Raw genomic sequence first — 25,908 nt, forward strand, 5'->3', positions numbered from 1 at the left:
TGTGACGAAGGGGGGGATCAAAAATCGCGTGACGTCATTTATGGACGGCCCCATAGCTCAGTGAGGCTTGAGCTGGTACAATAAAACAGTTGTATTGTACTAGTAACGAACTGGCATGGTCTGTTGACGTGACAAACCTTACTAATTGGTTGTATCGGATGGTGGCGGGTTTTACGACGTTTATATTTACACGATCTAACGGTTCTAACCCAACAAAAACAACTATTATGGAGGATATCGGTCGCGAAAGCCTTCGAGTTAAACTAACAATATTTTCTTCTTCTTGGTTCTTTCGGTAAAGTCACGTAGAAGGGAAATAATAAAAATAAAACATAATAAAATAAAATTCTCACGACGTTTCAGCCACAACGCAAGCAGCCGTCCTCAGGTGAAGAACAGGGCTTCAGGGCTGTCGGAAAGATAGCGTCCGAATTCGGACGCTGTCTTTCCGACAGCCCTGTTCTTCATTTTATTATTTCCCTTCTACGTGACTTTACCGAAAGAACCAAGAAGATGAATCCATGCAGTCACGAAAGCTTTAAATCGAAATTTAACAATTTTTTTAAAAAAATATTTGTGTTTCTCCCTTGTGATGGGACTTTGTCGGATGAACGTTGAGATGTATAAGGGCACGGGGTGAACAATTCGGTCTGAATTGGTGTGTAATAAGTTAGGGCATTGATAAGGGGTTGACAGGTTCGGAGTGCCATTAACCTCCAACTTCCCAGTTGAACACGTGTAGGCATTCTTGACCAATATCATCCATAATACAGGTTTTTCTGAGTTCGATCGCGTAAAAATGTGACGTTATTGGCCGTGTCGGGTGGTGGCGGGTTTAACGACACGTTTATATTGACGCCATCTAACCCACTTCGCAGTTCATTCGCGAAACCCCCAATAAAATATAATTCATCGCGGAACAATTCGCGTTTCCCACCCAAACAACCAACGGACCGCCAAACGGAGTTCGGGTGACATTTGTGACGTCATACAGCAGGTATTCGATTAAACGAGCCCCCCCCCCACACACACAGACATACATGACGTCACGGGGGTGGGGGTGAGCCGTCTCTTGTGACGTTGCTAAAGTGGGCGGGTTCGAAGGGAGCTTGATGATGACGTTGAAATCAGTGTTTAAATAAGGGTGACGTCATAGCAAGTTATCGGTGACGTCACTAATATGATGAGCTTTTGATACATAATTAAATATTTATTTAATACTGGAGGAATCCGATCATCTTTAAAGCTTTTAGGATTCATATGATAACATCAGAAAACACTTTTGTATGCAATTCTTATCAGATCCCATAGTGTTAAAAACTCTCCAACTCTCAATTCACTCCTTTGCCTCTTTATTAATGTGCTATGAAAAAAGGTCCATTGCCCGAAACGTTCCCTATTATATACAAGGAGCGAGAGAGTTTTGACGGCCGCGCAGTGTAATTAACGAATGTGAGTTTTGTTTAATTAATTGTAGCGATGTTGGTGACGTCATTAGATCGGCGGAGAACTTCGCATGCAACCACACGGACGTGACGTCATTAGATCGGAGAGGGAGGGGTCAACATTTACATATTTCCAACCGACGAACGCATTGATTATTTTTTACTGAGGGAACATGCTGAGTTTAATTTTAGTTTTTATTAATTGTGCTTCGTGCACCACTGCCTTAAACACCAGTGGCGTACGCTCCAGTAATTTGTTTAATACTTACTAACGCGGCGGACATGACGTCACTCAAATGGTCATCGCTCCCCAAAAAAATATCTAGCTCCGCCCCCTCCCTCGTGGGCGGGGCTTCTTATATAAGCCGCGGTGACGTCACGGTTGATTGACAGGCGGGGTGCGACAGCGCATCGGACGAGGTGGCCATAGGAGACGAGGTGAGGAGAACGCGCTGATGTGGTGGTGGTGGTGAGGAGGTGGAGAAAGCGCTGTGGTGAGGAGAACGAGGCGGCAACGGGGAGCGGGATTGGCAAGCTCTCGGCGCGTTAACGCAGCCGTGAATAGGGCCCATTGTGGCTAAAGCTGCAAGTTTACATTGTGTGTGTGTGGTGGGGTGAGGGTGAGGGGTTATGGTGAGGGAGTGTTGGTGGCTTAGTGGTGAGCGAAGCTTGTCCCTCTGCCTGCTACTCACCTCACAGCACCTTGGTCTGTCACGTGCGACCTGCCAGCGGAACCAAATTTGACACTTCGCGTGACGGCCTCCCAAGTGCACCTAGCCTGGCACCAACGCCGTGGTGACGTCACCGCCGCCACTTTTGGGTCGAGGAATTGCGCGGCTGCTGTGGGTGAGGTGGACGTGGAGTGTGTGAGTGGTGAGGTGTGCAGGTGTGGTAGTGGTGAGGTGTGTGGGTGATGTGTGTGGTAGTGGTGATGTGTGTGTGTGTGATGTGTGGAGTCGTGAGCTGTGTGTGTGATGTGTGGTAGAGTGGTGAGGAGTGTGGTAGTGGTGAGGTGTGTGGGTGATGTGTGGGAGTGGTGAGGTGTGTGTGGAGTGGTGAGGTGTGTGTGGAGTGGTGAGGAGTGTGGTAGTGGTGAGGTGTGTGGGTGATGTGTGGGAGTGGTGAGGTGTGTGTGGAGTGGTGAGGTGTGTGTGGAGTGGTGAGGAGTGTGGTAGTGGTGAGGTGTGTGTGGAGTTGTGAGCTGTGTGTGTGATGTGTGGTAGAGTGGTGAGGAGTGTGGTAGTGGTGAGGTGTGTGGGTGATGTGTGTGGGTGATGTGTGGAGGTGGTGAGGTGTGTGTGGAGTGGTGAGGTGTGTGTGGAGTGGTGAGGTGTGATGTGTGGTAGAGTGGTGAGGTGTGTGTGGAGTGGTGAGCTGTGTGTGTGATGTGTGGTAGTGGTGAGGTTTGTGTGTTTGGAGTGGTGAGGTGTGTGTGGAGTGGTGAGGTGTGTATGGAGTGGTGAGCTGTGTGTGTGATGTGTGGTAGAGTGGTGAGGTGTGTGTGGAGTGGTGAGGTGTGTGTGTGTGGTAGTGGTGAGGTGTGTGTGGAGTGGTGAGGTGTGTGTGGAGTGGTGAGGTGTGTGTGGTAGTGGTGAGGTGTGTGGGTGTGGAGTGGTGAGGTGTGTGTGTGTGTGATGTGTGGTAGTGGTGAGGTGTGTGGTAGTGGTGAGGTGTGTGTGGTAGTGGTGAGGTGTGTGTGGTAGTGGTGAGGTGTGTGTGGTAGTGGTGAGGTGTGTGGAGTGGTGAGGTGTGCGTGTGTGATGTGTGGTAGTGGTGAGGTGTGTGTGGTAGTGGTGAGGTGTGTGTGGAGTGGTGAGGTGTGTGTGGTAGTGGTGAGGTGTGTGGGTGTGGAGTGGTGAGGTGTGTGTGTGTGTGATGTGTGGTAGTGGTGAGGTGTGTGGAGTGTGGTAGTGGTGAGGTGTGTGTGGTAGTGGTGAGGTGTGTGTGGTAGTGGTGAGGTGTGTGTGGTAGTGGTGAGGTGTGTGTGGTAGTGGTGAGGTGTGTGTGGTAGTGGTGAGGTGTGTGTGGAGTGGTGAGGTATGTGTGGTAGTGGTGAGGTGTGTGTGGAGTGGTGAGGTGTGTGTGTGGAGTGGTGAGGTGTGTGTGGAGTGGTGAGGTGTGTGTGGAGTGGTGAGGTGTGTGTGGAGTGGTGAGGTGTGTGTGGAGTGGTGAGGTGTGTGTGGAGTGGTGAGGTGTATGTGTGTGATGTGTGGAGTGGTGAGGCGTGTGGGTGATGTGTGTGGAGTGGTGAGTTGTGTGGGTGATGTGTGGTAGTGGTGAGGTGTGTGATGTGTGTGGAGTGGTCAGGTGTGTGTGTGATGTGTGGTGTGTGCGTGGAGTGGTGAGGTATGTGGGTGATGTGTGGAGCGGTGAGGGGTCAGTGTGTGTGGAGTGTGGGAGGGGGAGGTGTGTGTGTGTAAGGGAGCGGTGGTGCAGCGGTTAGCACGCTGCGCTATGAACCCGGCGACCCGAGTTAGATTCCCGCTCACGGCCAAAACCGGTGACGATTATCTGAACCGGTCCTGGGCCTCCAATAGGTCGACTCAGCCTCGAATGAGTACCTGGTGCGGTGTGTAAAACCATCCTCACTGGGGAGACAAAGGCGGTCGGGCGTGGTGTTGGCCACCCACCCCCTCGTGTGCCGTGCCGGCCTTCACAGGTGCTCGCTAACAGCACTTGCCCCAACAGGCTGTCAAGGCTATACGGGGGATCTTTGTCTTTGTATCTTTGTATGGGTGTAGGCGTGGTGTGTCTGTTGATGTGTGTATAGTGGTGGTTGTGTATGTGGGTGAGTTTGTGTAGGGAAAGTGGCTGCGTGCGCGTTGGGGTACTGGGCAGTGTACGCATACATGGTGGGGGTTTGTATTGTCTAACTTTGTGCGCAACTTTGTGTGTGTATAGGTGTGTGTGTGTAGGTGTTTGTGTGCAGTAGTGTTGGTGTGTGTGTGTTAATGTGATGGTTGTGTAGGCGTGCCTGCTGACAGCTCTTTCCCAAACAACCCCTATGCCTTTACGAGGGATCTGTGTGTGTGTGTCCACTTATTTAAACCCAGCAAACCTGACTTCGAATCCCAGGCGTTGTCATAGCCAGTGTATGAACGTGAGTACTGTGGAGACAGAGGCGTCTAGGTGTGGTTTTTGCCAAGGCTGTACAATAATAGATCTTGTGTCTCTGTGCGGGTGTGTAAATATTTCAGTTTGGCGGTACGAGTTGGTGTGTGTGTGTGCAGGTGTGAGTGTATCATCTTGTGATTGTCATTATCTGGTAAATGTGATTTCTATGCAGTGAGCAAAGCCAAAACATCACGTGGCCGGCATTATGCATCACTACCAAAGCTGTAAAAGATAAATAGTTGACGTGCCTCTTTTACTAAAGCAAGGTTTTTTTTTAAAGTGCTTGGCAATCGGACGGTGGGAGGAAATGCACAAGTGGAGCAGTGCGAGGGAAGATACAGAAAGAAAAGTTGGGTGACCTGCAGTGCGGTGAGTGGGTGGGTGAGTGGTTGAGTGCGTGAGTAGGTGAGTGAGTAGGTGAGTGAGTAGGTGAGTGAGTAGGTGAGTGATTGGGTGAGTGACTGGGTGAGTGAGTAGGTGAGTGATTGGGTGAGTGAGTAGGTGAGTGAGTGGGTGAGTGAGTAGGTGAGTGAGTAGGTGAGTGATTGGGTGAGTGAGTAGGTGAGTGAGTAGGTGAGTGATTGGGTGAGTGATTGGGTGAGTGAGTAGGTGAGTGAGTAGGTGAGTGAGTAGGTGAGTGATTGAGTGAGTGAGAGTGTGTTGTTGTGACCTGCAGTGTGGAGGTTGGGCGAGTGGTTGAGCGAGCGAGTGAGCGAGCGAGAGAGTGAGTGAGCGAGTCGCTTGACCGACTCCTCACCTGATGATGGACGCTTGTGTTGCGCCCAAAACGTCGTGATTTAATTTAGTTGTTTTAATTTTTTTAATTTTTTACCTACGTGACTTTACCGAGAAAACCAGAGTATGAATCCTTGCAGTCACGAAAGCTTCAAATCTAGAATTGGTGGAGCAATCCACGAGTGAAGTTGCCGTGGTCGTAGCAGCGATAAAAGAGTGATGTGGCCGCGTTGCCGTGTGATTGTCAAGATGCGATTCTGATGTTGTGTACCTGTGTTCCATGGCTCATCCAGCAGTGGGCTGACACTCCACTTTGTTATTTAATTATTGCTAAAGAAGATTAGTAACATTTCGATTTAAAGCTTTCGTGACTGCAGGGATTCATCTTCTTGGTTCTTTCGGTAAAGTCACGTAGAAGGGAAATAATAAAATGATAAAAATAAAACATAATAAAATAATTCTCACGACGTTTCGGCCACAACGCAAGCAGCCGTCCTCAAGGCGCCCTTCCCCCCCCCCAACCCAGCTTAAATATACGCTGCCAAGCTTGGTGGTGCCCATTCAGACGCTGTCTTTCCTACAGACCTGTTCTTCACCTGAGGACGGCTGCTTGCGTTGTGGCCGAAACGTCGTGAGAATTATTTTATTGTTTTATTTGTATTATTTTATTATTTCCCTTCTACGTGACTTTACCGAAAGAACCAAGATAAAGATTAGTAACAATTTAATATTGGCTTATGGGAGAAATGACTCGAGGCAGTGAGATTACACCCGGACTGCTATGCATAATAAGTTAAATATATATTTGTCACTTTAATAATAATACAGTGCAATTGGTATATTCGTGATATTAATTCTCATAGCGCAGGGATATAATCACAAAGGAAGACGCCGGTAGATTTTACAAACACAGTCTTGCGTAGTTTAATAGCACGGAGCGATGATGATGCTGTGTGCATCCCCATTTTGTCATTTGCAAGTCTTCACTCAATTTTTTGAACATGACTGCCGCCACACGATGGTCTACTCTCTCGAACGACGTCACGGGATCTTTAACGCCTGCTGTGCGAGAAGCATGCAGTATTAACCAGGGTGGCCTGCCGGATTAAAACCGCAAACTTTGGCAGACAAGCGGCGAACGCCGCTTTGTCAATCCGCTGCTGGATGAAAACCCTCCTCACTTCGTGTCGGCTCTGAGGGTTGCTTGACCATACTTCACCTCGCTGGTCAGTGTGGGGTTGGTCAATGGAGCGTCGAGCTTGGCAACTACAGTGAGGGAAGAAAGTATTTGATCCCCCGCTGATTTTGTACGTTTGCCCACTGACAAATAAATGATCAGTCTGTAATTGTAATGGTAGGTTTATTTGAACAGTGAGAGACAGAATGACAACAACAAAATCCAGAAAAACGCATGTCAAAATTTTTATAAATTGATTTGCGTTTTAATGAGGGAAATAAGTATTTGACCCCCTCTCAATTAGAAAGATTTCTGGCTTCCAGGTGTCTTTTATACAGGTAACAAGCTGAGATTAGGAGCACTCCCTTTAAGAGTGTGCTCCTAATCTCAGCTCGTTACCTGTATAAAAGACACCTGTTCACAGAAGCAATCAGATTCCAAACTCTCCACCATGGCCAAGACCAATCAGCAGAGAATCAAATACTTTTTTCCCTCACTGTAAACTCCACGAAGGCCCACTGAGCTGTGTAGATATTTTTCAGAAGCGACTTGGCTATCACAAATGATGGCCTCAACGAAGTGGCTTATCGCGCGGACATTTACAGTTGCAGCCAAATAATCTGAACGCACCTTGCTTCTAAATGTGGAGGGAAAAATCCGGAGGGCACGCAGAAAAATCCACGCGACCACGGGGAGAGAGAGATGCGCAAACTCGGACCTGGGACTGAAAGCGTGTTCAGGCATGAGCTCTGTGCGATTGGCATGGTTGGCTACGTACAGTGCGAACGAAGTTGAACATACATAAATACGTAGAACAGTTCCCTAACGGCGAGCGTACGCGATAGGGCGTGAAGATGTTCCAATGTGAAAACTCAACGTTCGTGCATTTAGCATGGTTGGCTACGTGCGGTGCGAAAGAAGTTTGACAATACGTTGATACAAACCAGCCACGTCGATCAGAGCCTCGCTGCAAACGTGGAGACACAAACCAAAAGCAAATTTTTTTTCACATATTTGCAAATGTGCCAAATGTGTTTTTGCCCTGGCAGCTACAACGTTGCCTTTCCGTACCGCCAATTAAATACACAAACACATTTCGATTTAAAGCTTTCGTGACTGCAGGGATTCATCTTCTTGGTTCTTTCGGTAAAGTCACGTAGAATGGAAATTATAAAATAATAAAATTAAACATAAAATAATACATATAAAACATAATAAAATAATTCTCACGACGTTTCGGCCACGGTAGACAGTCTGAGTCATTCAGACTCTGTCTTCTCGACAGACCTGCTCTCCACCTGAGGACGGCTGCTTGCGTTGTGGCCGAAACGTCGTGAGAATTATTTTATTATGTTTTATTTAAAAATTTTTATTATTTCCATTCCACGTGACTTTCCCGAAAGAACCAAGAAGATACACAAACACATGTCGGGACACGTTACAGGACGCCCGTGTATGCAAGGTCCCCCCCAACTTGTTTATAACACAGGTTTCTTTGGGCAGCCGCCAGGAACGCATTCGCAGTTTGCGTGTGTGGCATAAAACCAGCTTGAACAAGGGAAACAGAGCCACTGTACGTTCAGTTATCTCTTGATTATCCACGGGCAGATTATCCCCCCCCCCGCCGACGGAATATTTTTTTTAAAATTCTCGGTTGCTGAGCACGGGCCCAAAGTGTCAAGCGACGGTGAATGAAAAAGAACAGCACCGTTAAAATGAACAATTGATATATATTTTTTCGGTTGGGCCCACGTAATGATCTGGCCAAATCTGTGTCGCAAGGCCCCTCCGCTACCCAACACGTTGATTGTTTTTCGCGACTCGCTCGCTCACCGCTAAGGATGAATTGACGATTCTCACAACGGGATTCAGTCGTTTAGATTCGACGTTTCACTCGAGACTGCACCAAGCATCTGCAGGGCAGAGGTCGCAAACGGGTTTTGATTCCTTACCCGTACCCGGCCGCACCAGGGTCGCAAACGGCTACCCGTACCCGGTCGGGTACGGGTATCGGGTAGGGTACGGGTATCGGGTACCCGGTTGCGACCTCTGTCTGCAGGGTAAGGTCCAGGAAGTCAGAATAAATTCGAAATTGCTGCCTGGATTTTGGCTGTCTGGATTCAGATTATAATTGTGTGGCCTAAGTCAAACGCCTGTCCACTAACCACGAGTGACTTGCTTACGTTTCCTATACTTTGCACTCCTAACGTGTTCTTGTATTCATCTTCTTGGTTCTTTCGGTAAAGTCACGTAGAATGGAAATGATAAAATAATAAAATAAAAATAATAAAATAATTCTCACGACGTTTCGGCCACAACGCAAGCAGCCGTCCTCAGGTGAAGACCAGGTCTGTCCATTCTACGTGACTTTACCGAAAGAACCAAGAAGATGAATCCCTGCAGTCACGAAAGCTTTAAATCGAAATGTTCTTGTATTGTTTGTCGGTGTAGCTTTCTGACACCTCCCTATGTACTCCCCGTGGTCACGTAGATTATGATTAACACTAGATTAGAACGCTAGAGATTGTTTTGGACTCGCTTCTTGCAGCGTGCGATAGAGTTACACGCCGTCGAACCCATCGCTTGCGTGATGGCGACGGGGGGCGGTGATTTGACTCGTTGCTTCCTGCCCCGTGCGTGTAGCGAAAGTACGAGCTGCACAAAGTGCGAGGATGAATCGGGGTCCACTTACTCTGAGACCGCCGCTTGCTCTCTGACACCTTGCCGTACTTGATCGTGAATCGTAACATTGTCACTCCCCCCCCTCCCCGAACACGTACGTGCCAAGTTTGCATGATCACGGTTGCAAAAGTCAAAGGTTGACTTCGTTTTCTCTTTGAATGGAGCACGGCTATTATTGCTCTTAGTTTTTTCGGTAAAGTCACGTAGGTAAAAAATGAAATTTATAAAAATAAAATCATAAAAATCACGACGTTTCGGAGGCAACACAAGTTTCCGTCATCAGGTGGGACCTTCACAGCCAGATTTGCTGTGTCAAGTGAGGCAGGAATTCCAAGATGCAAGTTCTTATATACAAGTTAAGGGGGAGGAGAGGAAATCTGGCTGTGACGGTCCCACCTGATGACGGAGACTTGTGTTGCCTCCGAAACGTCGTGATTTTTATTATTTTATTTTCATAAATTTTAATTTCATTTTTTACCTACGTGACTTTACCGAAAAAACTAAGAGTATGAATCCTTGCAGTCACGAAAGCTTCAAATCTAGAATCACGGCTATTATTGCAAGAAGGGACGATGGTGGGTCTGGGGTGGGATGGGATTCTAAAGTGGAGCAGTGCGGCGGGGGAAGCCGGAGAGAACGAGTGTTGTGATCTGTAGCGTGGTGAGTGGGTTGGTGAGTGGGTTGGTGAGTGGATTGGTGAGTGGGTTGGTGAGTGGGTTGGTGAGTGGTTTGGTGAGTGGATTGGTGAGTGGGTTGGTGAGTGGGTTGGTGAGTGGATTGGTAAGTGGGTTGGTGAGTGGATTGGTGAGTGGGTGTGGTGGTGGTGGAGCACAGTGTGGTGAGGTGGGTGGGTGGGTGAGTCGGTAGGTGAGCATACCTGTCAACCCCTTATCAGACCAATTCAGACCTTTATAAATATAAATCTCAACATAAAAAAATATTTTATTATGTTTTATAATTTTTATTATTTTATTATTTCCATTCTACGTGACTTTATCGAAAGAACCAAGAAGATGAATCCCTGCAGTCACGAAAGCTTTAAATAGAAAAATAAATCTCAACGTTCATCCTACAAAGTCCCATCACAAGGGAGAAACGTAAACAAATAGATAAAAAAAATGATGCTCGTATTGAAACGGCTGTACGTTGTATGGACCTGAAAACTCAATTTCCCTGTACATGTATACGGGTAAACCGCATGGGTTGACGGGTACGGGTGAGCGAGCGAGTGAGTTGTTCCCACCGGCAGTGTTGTGGATGAGACGGAAACGTGATGCGGCCATACTTTCAGCCCCCTCCTTCTACAGAGAGTGTGTTGAGGTGAGTTAAAGTGAGATGATAGGGGGAGAGTTAGGGGATGAGAGTGGAGGGCAGTAGATGGGGCTGAGACGGGAGTGGCAGGCATGGGTCTGTCCATGTAGGGCCTTGAAGACGTTCAGTTTGATGTTGAAATTGATCCAGGATCTCACCGAGAGCCATCGGAGCGATGTGAGTGTCGTGGTGACGCGGCCTCTGAGGATTTTACTACGAGAGCACGCCGCAAGAGTGAAATAAACATGCAAGCGAGGCTGTTGCTAGCTTGACCAACACAACATCATGATCGATGACAACAACCATAACACAATGTGAATTCCTTGATGCGGCAGCGTCTAAATGTGCCCGCGTCTCAAGGCGCTGTTAAAAGGACCGCGGTCAAGTCGTACGTCTCCTTGTGAGCCTGTGGGTCTCTACTAGTCCATGGGTCTTCTAGAACAGTCTAAAGGCGAGAGTGAGGCACTGCGTCATCGACGATTCCTCTTGAGCCTGGACTCGTCTATGAGTGTCTCTATGCAGAGTGTGGATTTCCGTGCGGTTCCACATAACAATACTTTGTATATTCGTCTTAAGAGCTGTGTGTGAGCTCTGTGTGGGAGTTCTGTGCGAGTTATGTGTTAGTTCTGAATGAGCCGTGTGTGTGGCTTGTGTGCGCGTGGACAAGCCACTTGTTTTGGCTGCTGCTGGCACTTTGAAGCTTTGTTCGCTGCTGATTGAACCGTGCTCCATTCCCTAGCGCTTCTGGAAAAGTACAAGCACGGGTGAGCGAGCCAGACGCAGCTTAGACACACAGACGCACACACACACACTGCTCCCACGCATGCATGCATGTACACATACCAACTTACACCGCTCCCAGGCATGCATGCATGTACACAGACGCACACACACACTGCTCCCACACATGCATGCAGGCATGTACACACGCACGCACGCACACGCATATGCACGCACATACATAAAATACACAAAGACAAAGCTCCACTGTGTAGCCTTTACCAGACTGTTGGGGAAAGTGCTCTTAGCGAGAGTACCTTTCGAATGTTGGCACTGCACACGAGAGGCAGTGGTGTAGGTAGAAACCACGCCGGGTCGCCTTTGTCTACCCAGTGCTGATGTTTACACACTGCACCAGCTACTCATTTACGACTGAGACGATCTAGGGGAGGCCCAGAATGGGTTCAGATCTTCGCCACTGATGTTGGGTGTAGTCGGGAATTGGAACCTAGGCCGCTGGGTTCATAGCGCAGTTCGCTCACCACGCTACCGCTCCACCAATACCCTTACACACACACACGGAAGCTAGCATGATTAAACACAGCAACAACCGCCATTCGCCACTAAGTGGCGGTGACGTCGCCATGGCGCTTGTGCCAGGCTAGGTGCGCTTTGAGGCCACGTGAGGTATGCTGGCAGCAGGTCACGGGACAGACCCAGGTGCCATAGGGTTGACCGACTGAGATGACCCCTTGCGCTCCCCACTTGTGCCAACTGAATTTTAGCCCCCCCGGCGCTTCGCTCGTTGTTGTGAGCGTCGCTCCGACTGCCTCCCAAATGCCCAGTAACAAAACACTAACACACACACGCAGAGGCATGTTCACTCCTCATCTATCCACCCATCCAGTCTGTGGCTTGCACGAGGCATTTGGTTTCCTGACCTTCACACAGTGAGTTAACCTTAGACGTTCGCCTTTGCTAAGCCCCCTGTTGGTGTGGGAGTGCGAGTTTTTTTTGTGGGCATATTGTAAAGATCAGGGAGGGGATGATGATCACGCAATCGGGGTCGCCACCTTTCCTCCATACAAACCCAACCCAGACGGTGTTTCTCAATCCGCCTTGGTCTATGGCCAGCACAGCACTGCAGAGGACTCACTTTCAACACAACACCGGTACCGGATCTCGGCACAAATCAATTCCTGCCGCCCGAAAGCAGTGGACAATTTTCTGACTTCAAACGCAGACAGGTGGCCACCCTATTATGGAACGCCTTTTTGAGTGAATGTGTGTGTGTGTGCGGTATTGTTTTTTTATGACGTGTAAACATTTCCATTCGGGGAGACAAAAGCGGTCGACCGAGGTGCTGGCCACCCATCCTTTCTTTTTCTCCCTTCATAGGTGCTACTCGCTAACAGCACTTGCCCCGACAATCTGTTCAGGCTATACGGGGGATTTTTGTCTTTGAGTGAGTGAGTGAGAGGATGGGTGAATTGAGTTGATGGCTGAGTGAGTGACGGGCTAAGTGAGTGATGAGTGAGTGGGTGGATGAGTAAGTGACTGGATGAGTGAGTGATGAGATTAGTGAGTGACTGATGAGATTAGTGAGTGACTGGGTGGATGTGTAAGTGACTGTATGAGTGAGTGACTGGATGAGTGACGAGATGAGTGAATGAGCGAGTGGATGAGTGAGAGGATGGGTGAGGGAATGATTAAATGAGTGGGTGAGTGAGTGGGTGAGTAAGTAGGTGAGTGAGTGGGTGAAGGAGGTTCATATGGGGGTGCATCTTTGTCTATGGTTTATTTTTTGGGGGTGGAGGAAATTGTGGTAAAGATCAAGGCGACGAGCAAATCCCGGCGCCCGTGAGCGACGGGTTTCGCAAAGCAGTCCCGCGGGGGGGTGTGGATTCATTAGCGAGTCGCGGTGATCTCACCCTGTGCTTGATTAAATTTACACGCGCCTGTGGAGGACTGTAGACACATTGGCATGTCGTAGATGGGGCCGGGGGTGGTGGCGGTGGTGGCGGCTGCAGCAGTTGTGGCTGTGACAATCGGTGGTGGTGTTGTTGGCATTGGTGGTGGAATTGAGGGTCGTGGAGGCAGTGATATAGTAATGGCAGTGGTGGTGATGGTGGTGGCTTTCAGTTGTGCTCACTAATAGCACTTGTCCTAACATTCTGCGTGGGCTACACGAGGGATTTTTGTCTGTGTGTGTGTTGTACTTGCTGTGTGGGGAGCGGTGGTGTAGCGGTTAGCGCCACGCTGCGCTACGAACCTGGCTACCCGGGTTCAATTCCCGCTCACGGCCAACACCAGTGACGATTATCTGAACCGGTCCTGGGCCTCCCATAGGTCGACTTAGCCTCAATTGAGTACCTGGTACGATGTGTAAACATCGTGTGTGTGTGTGTGGAGTGGTGAGGTGTGTGGGTGATGTGTGGTAGTGGTGAGGTGTGTGTGTGTGTGGAGTGTGGGAGTGGTGAGGTGTATGTGTGTAAGGGAGCGGTGGTGCAGCGGTTAGCGCGCTGCGCTATGAACCCGGCGACCCGAGTTGGATTCCCGCTCACGGCCAAAACCGGTGACGATTATCTGAACCCGTCCTGGGCCTCCCATAGGTCGACTCAGCCTCAAATGAGTACCTGGTACGATGTGTAAACATCGCCACTAGGGAGACAAAGGTGGCCGGGCGTGGTGTTGGCCACCCATCCCCGCTCGTGTGCCGTGCCGGCCTTCATTTGTGCTCGCTAACAGCACTTGCCCCCAAAAGAAAGTCTGTCAAGGTTATACGGGGGAGCTTTGTTTTTGTACTTGCTGTATACACGCACACCGAAGCATGGGGATCCGGTTTCTACCCAGATCTGCTTTGTTTCCACCACACTCTTCCGTCCCGGATTACGTTCAACCGAAAAAGGCCCATCAATGACAACAATAACACACGAGGCTATAATATTAATAACAACAGCAGCACCAATTTTGTTACGAAAAAAATCGTCGGCGCTGTCCTTCTCATGGTGTTGCGAGGCTGTCACGGAGGAAGGCGCCACTTTGTTTCACGGACATTAATCTGCCATTCGAGGGCGATGTTTCTCCGTGGATTCCCAATTGAGTCATTTTCGGTGCGTCATTTTTCAAATTCGAACCGTGGCCTTGGCAGACAATCGCCTCCTTCTTCTTGGTTCTTTCGGTAAAGTCACGTAGAAGGGAAATAATAAAATAATAAAAATAAAACACAATAAAATAATTCTCACCATGTTTCGGGCCGCAACGCAAGCAGCCGTCCTCAGGTGAAGAACAGGTCTGTCGGAAAGACAGCGTCTGAATGAACACCACCAAGCTTGGCAGCATATATTTAAGCTGGGTTAGAGGAGGAAGGGCGCCTTGACAAAGGAATTTGCATATCAACAGAGGAATTTAGCATATTTATGGAAAATGCAGATATGGGATTAGTCACTACTTGTGGAATGTGTAGGTGGGGGGGTTCTCAAAGTCATATTATGCTCGTGTATTATGTAGGATTAAATATACGCTGCCAAGCTTGGTGGTGTTCATTCAGACACTGTCTTTCAGACAGACCTGTTCTTCACCTGAGGACGGCTGCTTGCGTTGTGGCCGAAACGTCGTGAGAATTATTTTATCATGTTTTATTTTTATTATTTTATTATTTCCCTTCTACGTGACTTTACCGAAAGAACCAAGAAGATGAATCCCTGCAGTCACGAAAGAAGCTTTAAATCGAAATTTAATCGCCTCCTTGTTTCGAACGGCGTCGGGGGGACCTTTGCCGTCTACTGTGAGGTGAAGCACATGGCGCGTGCAAGTATAGTTGGTGCACACCGCAGTAATAGGCAGGGCCGATGACTATCGCTTTCAAACCTCGTGTACCTTATCACTCTTCTCTCGCTACTCCCTGTGGTTACCGTTCCCGTCAACTTTTGCTCGTAGATTCCTCTCACCCGTGTTGAGAACTCGCCCTACGCAGACACTGGCTGTTTCGTCTCATCGACACGGGGGTCAACCACCGCACTTGCATTTCACAACAACTCACTCGCCCACCCACTCACTCGCCACAGGGTTACATCCTCTTTCTGCCTCTCCCCGACCTCTCGTGATAATAACACGGCCACCGCATCGCGCGGCGCTTTCGGATGCGCTTCTGCGGCCCGTCTGGAACGTTCTTCCCTCCGATATTAGGACAACACTGGAGCTATGGCACTTTTAACTCGTCATCCAGATTTACAAACTCATTTCTTTGAAACGACTTTTTGTGTTTAGTTTGTCGTACTTCCAACGCACCTCCGATTAGCACGGTTGGCTACGTACGGTGCAAAAGAAGTTCTACATATATACATTATAATAATAACCTTGCCCAATTCAATTCAAGAAGTGTGCCAACGTCTTGGTTCTTTCGGTAAAGTCAAGTAGAAGGGAAATAATAAAATAATAAAAATCAAACATAATAAAATACAATTCTCTTGTGAGAATTACAATTGTGGGAATTGTATTTTATTATGTTTTATTATTTTATTATTTCCCTTCTACGTGACTTTACCGAAAGAACCAAGAAGATGAATCCCTGCAGTCACGAAAGCTTTAAATCGAAATTCAAGCGTACCAACTCTTAAATGTACAACTTTGGTCGTGCTGTTTGTTGCTGGCTGCTTGACGTGTTTGTGCTTCCTTACGCTTCTTGGCAGAGGAACGAGGAGTGTCAGGCGGGGTGGGGAGGGGGGTTGGTGGGTGGGTGGGGGGGATGGTGAATCTACGCTGCCTCTCACACTCCCCAGTGAATACCCCGTGTGTGCGTAGCTGTTACATCTCATTTAGCGTCACCCACTCCCCCCCCTGACTCCCTCTTGCCGCTATAATTGGGGGCGGGGAGCGGGGCATGGCAGTGTTCGTGTTGCTTGTGTTGAGCGCGGCGATTTTTAAATTGCCAGCGCAGCAGCGTTGGTGGCCCGGGGATCAGAGGCGCTGAGCCGGAGTGAGATCCCGGCTTCCGATCCAGGTTTTAATAATTTTTTCATTTTATTTGACCAGGTGTGGCCCACTGAGCTGTCTAGTTTTTTTTTCAGAAGCGACCTGGCCACAAGTGAGAGCTCACCGAAGTGACTTATGTTGAAATGTTTAGCAGCCAAGTACTCTAAACGCGTGATGTCGATTCTAGATGTGGAGGGGAAAACCGGAGGACTGGGAGAAAAATCCACATGACTACGGGTAGATAGAGAACATGCAAACTCCAAATATACAGCAGGCTTCAGGCTAGGGATCGAACCCACGACCTCCTGCATAACAGGCGAGGTTGTAAATATCTCACCACCGTGGCGCCCCCAGTCGCACAGCCACGGCGATTGCACCGGGGTGTCAAGCGTCGTTAGTTGATGGTCCCTATGAGCAACTGCTTGAGCCTATGGGTCTTTGCGCGAGTGTAGGGGGTCTCTGTGAGTCTGTAGGATCGTACGTGATTAGGCACTGGTGGCCTTGCTGAGTCCTTCAATTCGCTGCATTTGGGAGGATGGTTTCATGGCGGGTGAACTGCTTTTTGCACGTTGAACCGCGATGCTCAGCTTGCATACTTCGTGTTTACACAGCGGGCACTTTGACTCGGGGCTCGGCACAAGGCAGCCTTCCTCTCCTGTTATGGTGGTGGCGTTGGCGGTGGCGGTGATGGCAGAGGTCGTGGTAGCGGCGGTTATTGTCTTTGTACGTTCGTTGCTGTGTCCGCGTGTCCTCGTGTCTGTGTGGCCATGTGTGATGGTCATCATCATCACCACGATAATCGTCATTTCAGTTGTCGTTATTATCGTCATCTACTATCATCTTGGTCCACATTGTCGTATTTGTTGGCATCATCACAATCATTGTCATCAGCCTTGAACAACGGGTGCCTTGTGCGGCAAGTATCAGACATCACCGTTGGGGAGACAAAGGTGGCCGTGCGTGGTTCTGGCCACACCACCCGCAAGTCCCTCAAAAGCGGCCTGCATAGTTGCTCATGAAGAGCAGTTTCCCCAGGAGCCTGTTGTAGGCCGTGTCAACTCGTGTACCCGTGTACGTGTGTGTGCGTTGCCACGTGTGTGTGTGTGCTTCTATGGGGAGCGGTCGTGGAGTGGTTGCCATACTGCGCTACGACCCCGGCAACCTGAGTGCGATTCCTGCTCGCAGCCAACACCGTTGACGAATATCCGAACCGGTCCTGTGCCTCCCCTAAGTCGACTCGGCACGTTGTGGAAACAATCGCCACTCGGGAGACATGAAGGTGGCCGCGTGTGTTGCCGGCCGCCCACCCCGTCGTGTGCCGTGCCGACCTTCACAGGCGCTGGTACTCGCAAACAGCACTTGCCCCGACAGTCTGTTAACGCTACATGGGGGATCTTTGCCTGTGTTTCCGCGTGTGTGACCGTGCGCAGACCCCGCCTTCACCGCAGTGCCGGCGCGATGCTCTAGGGGGGACATGAGGAGGGGGCGCTGGTCGGGCGAGTGGCGAATCGGTAGCGGCCGCCCTCACCGAAACCCTCACCGGCACCGGCAACGTCTCCTCCGCGCCGTGCCACGGCTACGCCGGGATCTCCTCTCGGTCTCGCCGGCGAGTTGCCGGGCGGCACGGCTCGCCGCCGGCTGCTGAAGTTTCGCCGTTTGGTTTGGGTTAGCACCAGCAGTGTTTGTACGGAGCTCGCGAATTGATCGCGTCCGTGTTAATTTTACATGAGAAAAAAAACCAAACAAACTGTAATCGGTGTTTTATAAACTTTCTGTCACCAGCGCTAATTGCCAAAATCGGCCGGTCCCCAGCGGGCGTCAGACGGCGCCACCGCCGCTCGCGATTTTATATCACTTGTGACACTTAACCCGAGATGGCCTAACCGCGCGTAGCCACTTTATACATGTTCACGCTTGGTTTGAGCCTGACCCCAGGCGTGTACGGTTCGCCTCGCTGACACGCGCGGCGTGACGGGTCCCGGTCTCGCTCCCTTATTCCGCGACAAACTCTTGACTGAGAACTTTGGGGAGCGGGAGACCCGCGGATACCGTGGGAGGCCCATCACCCGGACATTCCTTTCATCGGTGTTGACGGTTTCAACATCGTCATCGTCAAAAATTTACAGCAGCAAAAGCCACAACCGCAACAAAAGCTCCAACCAGCAACAAGAACAGCAACAATAATCGACAGCAGCAAAACCAACAACAACAACATCAACAGCATTAATAGTCCAAAACGGCATCAACCACCACAGCAGCTACAACAACCACAACAACAACCAACAACATCAGTCATCTACCGGCACAACAACAACAACAACTCGTCAAGGAGCAGCGGCTTTTGGCTGGCCACCAAACAAAGACGGTCACCGCATCGGCCGCTTTCAGACGCGCTTCTGTGGCCGTCTGGAACGCTCTTCCGATATTAGCAGTCCACCGGGAGCGATGCACGTTTCACATCATCTCGGTTGAATACTCATTTCTGGAGAAATGCTTTCCGCGCTTTAGTTTGTTCTCCTTCCCCCGGCACCTCCTCCGACCACGTACGCCGCTAAAGAAGCTCAGCGTGTATACGTGCGCACAACCGCAGCGGTGGTAGCGGCGGCGACGATGGTGGTGCGAGCGTTTCCGCTGTGCAAGCTGGGCCGGCTGCTGCGCTGGCTCAAGCTGCTGCTGTGCCTGGCGCTGCTGTGCCTGGCGCTGGCTCGCTCGCACGACTTCCTCAGCTCGCTGCGGCACAACGTGCTCACGGAGCGCCGCTTCCTGGGCCTGCACCGCTGCCCGGCGTGCTTCGGCACCAGCTGGTGCCGACGCTTCTCGGCGGGGCAGCTCACCTTCCGGGGAGCCGCGCAGTTCCGCCTGCTCGACAGGTTCAACCGGCAGCAGGTGCGGCGGTGGCGGTGGCGGTGGTGGTGGCGGTGGTGATGGTAGTGGTGGTGGCGGTGACGGTGGTGGTGGTGGCGGTGATGGTGGTGGTGGCGGTGGCGGTGGTGGTGGTGGTGGTGACGGTAGTGGTGGTGGTGGCGATGACGGTGGCGGTGGCGGTGACGGTGGTGATGGTAGTGGTGGTGGCGGTGTTGGTGGCGGTGGTGGTGGCGGTGGCGGTGGTGGTGGTGGTGGCGGTGGTTGTGATTGTGGTGGGTCGACACGGCCTCAGATGAGTGCCTGGTGCGGTGTGTAAACATCGCCACAAGGGAGACAAAGGTGGCAGGGGGTGGTGTTGGCAACCCAACTCCTCGTGTGCCGTTTCGGCCTTCATAGGTGCTCGTGAACAGCTCTCGCCCTAACAGTTTGTTAAGGCTACACGGGGAATCTTTGTCTTTGGTGATTGTGGTCGGTCGACTCAGCCTCAAATCAGTACCCGGTGCGGTGTGTAAACATCGCCCCTCGGGAGATGAAGGCAGCCAGGTGTGGTGCTGACCACCTTGTGTGCCATGCTCGCCTTTATAGGTGCTGCTACTCGCTAAAGCACTTGCGCCAACAGTCTGTTCAGGCTATACGGGGGATCTTTGTCTTTGGCGGCAGTGGTGATGATGGTGGCGGTGAAGCGATGACCGAACAGCGGTACGATTTCCACCCGTTGCTTTGTTGAAAATATATATGTAAAGAAAACGTCTTCTTGGTTCTTTCGGTAAAGTCACGTAGAAGGGAAATAATAAAGTAATACAAATAAAACATAATAAAATAATACAAATAATATATTATATATATAGTTTATTATGTTTTATTTTACTTATAATAATAAAATAATATATTTTATATAGATATTATTTTATTATGTTTTATTTTATTTATTTTATTATTTTCCTTCTACGTGACTTTACCGAAAGAACCAAGAAGATGAATCCCTGCAGTCACGAAAGCTTTAAATCGTAAATAAAACGTGTAAGATTGGCGACAGTGTTGATGGTAACGGTGGAATCTTTCCCACCCTCGAGTGCTGCGTGCTTACACCTCGGCAGCAGCCACAGCGACGTTGCCGATGACGACGGTTTTTACGACGATGACGTCAACGACGGACGATACCGACGGAGCGACGACGACGTTTAGTTTGCCCGGTTTGCCACCCTCCTCCGCCGGGCGCCCGCAGGTGTTTGCCGGGAGGCACACGGAGCCGCGGGAAGGCCCGCGCGATGTCACCCTCAAGCGCCTGGGCTCGCCGGCGCAGCTGGCCGAGCTGGACCGCGCCCTCTGCCTGCGCGCCACCGGGAGGGCCGCGTGCGACGTGGCCAAGGCCGTCCTGCGCTCCGAGTTCAACCGTCTCAACGGTGAGCGGCCCGGGCGTGGGTACGGGCGGTGCCGGAGGGGGGCGAGCTAAGGGCGACGCAAGCCTCGCCGTCCGCGCAGTTTGAATTTCCGCGGCCAGTCGACCTTCGTGAGAGTTATCGTGAAGGCCGCGTTACTCGCAGACTCCCGAGAATGCCCGTAGATTCGCACGGAAACCCGTAGACTCGCACAGAGACCAGTAGATCTGCACGGAAACCCATAGACTCACGCCGTGCGTACGTGGTGCGGCCGTGTAGGCGACCCCAAGGCCGGCGTGCCACCGGCGCGGCTGCTGACGCCGGCCGTGGTGGAGGGCTGGTCCGACCTGGTGCACTGCCCATCGCAGCGGCTGCTGGACCGCGTGGTGCGGCGCTACGCGGAAACACGCGACTCTGGCAGCTTCCTGCTCAAGAACCTCAAGGACTCGGAGAAAATCACCCTCCTCCTCACCATCGCGTTCAACCCCGAGCCGCTCGTCATGCAGGTGGGGGAGACGGAGGGGGAGGAGGAGGGGGAGGAGGAGGGGGAGGAGGAGGGGGAGGAGGAGGGGGAGGAGGAGGGGGTGGAGGAGGGGGAGGAGGAGGGGGTGGAGGAGGGGGTGGAGGAGGGGGAGGAGGAGGGGGAGGAGGAGGGGGAGGAGGAGGGGGAGGAGGAGGGGGAGGAGGAGGGGGAGGAGGAGGGGGAGGAGGAGGGGGAGGAGGAGGGGGAGGAGGAGGGGGAGGAGGAGGGGGAGGAGGAGGGGGAGGAGGAGGGGGAGGAGGAGGGGGAGGAGGAGGGGGAGGAGGAGGGGGGGGGTTAATGAGAGAGTCACAGACGGGCAGAGAGACCCAGAGAGACGAAATCTATAGACTTGTGGAGCAGACCAGAGTAGAGTGAGATGAGAGGGGAGTGGTAGGAGAGTGTGTGGAGGGGAGTAGGAGAGTGAACTGAGAGAGGAGAGTGCGGGGATGGTAGTAGAGTGAGAGGCAGGAGAGGGATGTGGGGGAGATGACGGAGTTGGGGAGGCAGTAGAGGAGAGAATTGCAGGAGTCCTCAATCTCATCCTGTCTTTGTTTTCCCGGTGCTTCTGTTGGTGCATCTGCACTCACACGCACACACGCGATACACGCGCGACGGAAATAACTCGCTCTGCATTCCTCCCCGCCTCATATGCCCGTCCATTGTGTGCGTGCGTGCTTTGTGTGTGCGCGCGCGTGCGTGCGTGCGTGCGCGTATTGTTATTATCCTCTGCGTTCGTGAATTTGGGTCGGTGCTTGTGTTAGCACTCGTGGCTAGTTAGCTAAGGTTAGGGTTCGTGGTCGGGCTAATGCTCATGGCTAGTAAGTTACAGGTAGGGTCAGTGCAAGGTGCTTGTGCAAGTGGCTCATTACTTGGGCTTAGGGGAATGGTTTGTGGGGTGGATAATGCGATTAGGGTTGCGGGTTACGCTTCGGGGTCGGCAGGCAGGCAGGCCGAGCGCTCGCCGTCTCTGACCCGTGCCGCCACGGCGTCGCTAAGTAAGCGCTCGAGGTAATTGACTTGTGAGCTTTGGGGCAGCCCTGTGCAGCAGCAGCAGCAGCAGCATCATCATCAGCACCGCCGTCACGACCTGTGTCTCGGTGGAACGCACTCGCAGCGTGAGCCGTCGGAGCAAAACCTGTCTACGGGGCACCACACATGCATGCACACACACGGGTGCTCGATGACAATTGTTCCTATATTTACCCCGCGCGCTTCTGCGGTGTGACATTGACACTGGGGGTAGCGCCGCGCTTGGCCCTTAGCGCAGTGGCACAGCGAAGGCCAGCGAGGGTTGGTGGATTGCGCCTGTCAATCTCTCCCCCCCTCTACCCGCGCGGGCGTAGAGGTCTTGCCAGCCCAGCAATTTCCATCAGCACGGGGATCGAGCGTTGCCCCCCCCCCTCCGCTGTTCCGCTGCAAAGCAGGCGGGGTGCGTTGTCGTAGTATCTTAACTTTTAACTTTTTTACGGTTATTTTTAATTTGACCAGGTAAGGCCCACTGAGCTATGTAGCTTCTTCCTCAGAAGCGACCTGGCCACAAACGATAGCTCGCCAAAGTGGCTTGTCACGTGGAAATGTACAGCGGTAGCCAAATGCTCTAAACGCACGTTTATAAATGTGGAGGGGAAAACCGGAGGACCCAGAGAAAAATCCGCGCGACCACGGGGAGAACATGCAAACTCCAAATATACAGCAGCAGCCATCTGGGTCGGGATCGAACCCACAACCTCCTGTATACCAGGCGAGGTAGTTAACATCTCCTAGCCACTGTGATGATGATGAAAGAGAGACACGCAAACTCCAAATATACAGCAGCAGGCATAAGGGTCAGGATCGAACCCACAACCTCCTGCATACCAAGCGAGGTAGTTAACATCTCCTAGCCACTGTGATGATGATGAGAGAGAGACACGCAAACTCCAAATATACAGCAGGCATAAGGGTCGGGATCGAATCCACACCCTCCTGTATACCAGGCGAGGTAGTTAACATCTCCTAGCCACTGTGATGATGATGAGAGAGAGACACGCAAACTCCAAATATACAGCAGGCATCAGGGTCGGGATCGAACCCACAACCTCCTGTATACCAGGCGAGGTAGTTAACATCTCCTAGCCACCGTGATGATGATGAGAGAGAGACACGCAAACTCCAAATATACAGCAGCAGGCGTCAGGGTCGGGATCGAACCCACAACCTCCTGTATACCAGGCGAGGTAGTTAACATCTCCTAGCCACTGTGATGATGATGAGAGAGAGACACACAAACTCCAAATATACAGCAGCAGGCATCAGGGTCGGGATTGAACCCACAACCTCCTGTATACCTGGCGAGGTAGTTAACATCTCCTAGCCACCGTGATGATGATGAGAGAGAGACACGCAAACTCCAAATATACAGCAGCAGGCGTCAGGGTCGGGATCGAACCCACAACCTCCTGTATACCAGGCGAGGTAGTTAACATCTCCTAGCCACCGTGATGATGATGAGAGAGAGACACGCAAACTCCAAATATACAGCAGCAGGCGTCAGGGTCGGGATCGAACCCACAACCTCCTGCATACCAGGCGAGGTAGTTAACATCTCCTAGCCACTGTGATGATGATGAGAGAGAGACACGCAAACTCCAAATATACAGCAGCAGGCGTCAGGGTCGGGATCGAACCCACGACCTCCTGTATACCTGGCGAAGTAGTTAACATCTCCTCGCCACCGTGGTTAACACACCCACCCGCTGCACGAACCAGGACGGCCTGCCAGATTCGACCCACGAGCCACTCCCAACAACTGCCGAGCATTCGAACGCTCGGCCACTTTGGCATCTATTGGCAAGATGATGAATTGCAATTGGGGGGTGAAAGACGGGAGGGGAGGAGGTGTTGGGAGGCTGTGCTTACGAGCCAGCTTCAGAACCCTAACCAGAACCAGACCCCTAACCAGACCCCTAACCAGACCCCTAACCAGACCCCTAACCAGACCCCTAACCAGACCCCTAACCTGACCCCTAACCAGACCTCTAACCAGAACACTAACCAAAGCCCTAAGCAGACCCCTAACCAACCATCCAGACATCCCGTGCAACAATAGCCGGGTGGCATGGTGGGGGTTTCATTCTTAGCGACCTCACGACCTTCGACCCGAGCGGCCGCGTGCTGATGTCGCGATCCCCAGCCGCGTGCCTCATCGCCTGTTCCTTAAAATACAAAAACATAAAAAGAATCTCGCGAAAGGACACCGCTGAGAATCCTCGCCTCCCATCTGGGTTTCAGCTGCACGACCACAGCGATTAAACCGGCTTCGCAAGTGCGGCGAGTTGATGGTTTCAGCCAGGTCACAAGTGACTTACGTAGAGACCCATAGATGTATGCAGAGACCCACAGACTCACACGGAGAGGCACAGACTCACACAGAGACCCGTAGACTGATACAGAGACCCATAGACTCACACGGAGAGCTACAGACTCACACAGAGACCCATAGACTCATACAGAGACCCACAGACTCACACGGAGCGCCACAGACTCACACAGAGACCCACAGACTCACACAGAGACCCATAGACTCACACAGAGACCCATAGACTCCCACAGAGACCCATAGACTCATACAAAGACCCATAGACTCATAGAGATCCATAGACTCACACAGAGACCTATAGACTCAGACAGAGACCCATAGACTCACACAGAGACCCACAGACTCACACAGAGACCCACAGACTCACACAGAGACCCATAGACTCACACAGAGACCCATAGACTCACACAGAGACCCATAGACTCACACAGAGACCCATAGACTCACACAGATACCCATAGACTCGCACATAGACCCATAGACTCACATATAGACCCATAGATTCACACATAGACCCATAGATTCACACAGAGACCCATAGACTCAGACAAAGACCCACAGACTCGCACAGAGACCCATAGACTCACACAGAGACCCATAGACTCACACAGAGACCCATAGACTCACACAGAGACCCATAGACTCACACAGAGACCCATAGACTCACACAGAGACCCATAGACTCAGACAAAGACCCATAGACTCACACAGAGACCGATAGACTCACACAAAGACCCATAGACTCACACAGAGACCCATAGACTCAGACAAAGACCCATAGACTCACACAGAGACCCATAGACTCACACAGAGTTCCATAGACACACACAGAGACCCGTAGTCTCACACAGACACCCATAGACTCACACAGAGACCCATAGACTCACACGGAGACCCACAGACTCACACGGAGACCCATAGACTCACACAGAGACCCATAGATTCACACAGAGACCCACAGACTCACACAGAGACCCACAGACTCACACAGAGACCCATAGACTCACACAGAGACCCATAGACTCACACAGAGACCCATAGACTCACACGGAGACCCACAGACTCACACAGATACTGTGGCGTGCGTGTGTGCGTGTGCTAGAGCTTCCCTCCGGATGAGGGCTGGCCTCTGGCCAAGTACCTGGGTGCGTGTGGGCGGATTGTGGCCGAGAGCTACGTGGGGCCTCCGCTCTCCGACCTCCTGAGCTCGCCCTGGGAGAAACGTGTCGACCTCGCCTGGCAGGCACGTCACGCACGCACCACCGAAACCACCATCACAACCATCTCCACAACCATCATCATCACCACCACCACCACCGTCAATCATCGCCACCACCGTCACAGCTATCACCACCACCATCATAACCATCTCCACAACCATCATCATCACCACCACCGTCAATCATCGCCACCACCATCATAGCTATCACCACCACCATCATAACCATCACCACCAAAACCACCATCATAACCATCTCCACAACCAGCATCATCACCACCACCACCGTCAATCATCGCCACCACCATCATAGCTATCACCACCACCATCATAACCATCACCACCGAAACCACCATCACAACCATCTCCACAACCATCATCATCACCACCACCACCACCTTCAATC

The 25,908-nt window shown here is 51.4% G+C and overlaps 1 protein-coding gene across 5 annotated transcripts in view; it reads left to right on the forward strand.

Moving 5' to 3' along the window:
* The first annotated feature begins 1,789 nt into the window (after positions 1 to 1,789).
* DIPK2A (divergent protein kinase domain 2A) overlaps positions 1,790 to 25,908 on the forward strand; it is a 29,064-nt gene continuing 4,945 nt past the window's right edge. For 2 of the 5 annotated variants that reach the window (XR_013588523.1, XM_078616724.1), the window contains exons 1-6: positions 1,790 to 1,883; positions 4,840 to 4,928; positions 17,589 to 19,044; positions 20,249 to 20,426; positions 20,682 to 20,908; positions 25,386 to 25,526. Coding sequence is in view for 4 of the 5 variants with exons in the window: in XM_078616724.1 (XP_078472850.1) it covers positions 18,769 to 19,044; positions 20,249 to 20,426; positions 20,682 to 20,908; positions 25,386 to 25,526 (822 nt within the window). In the remaining variant the exon portion in view is untranslated. Of the gene's footprint in view, positions 1,940 to 4,839; positions 4,929 to 17,588; positions 19,045 to 20,248; positions 20,427 to 20,681; positions 20,909 to 25,385; positions 25,527 to 25,908 lie in introns of all 5 variants that reach the window. The other 3 variants (XM_078616726.1, XM_078616727.1, XM_078616728.1) reach the window with 3 other exon arrangements.

This window comes from Lampetra planeri, chromosome 51, assembly GCF_965212315.1.
Source record: "Lampetra planeri chromosome 51, kcLamPlan1.2.h2, whole genome shotgun sequence".
NCBI lineage: Eukaryota > Metazoa > Chordata > Hyperoartia > Petromyzontiformes > Petromyzontidae > Lampetra > Lampetra planeri.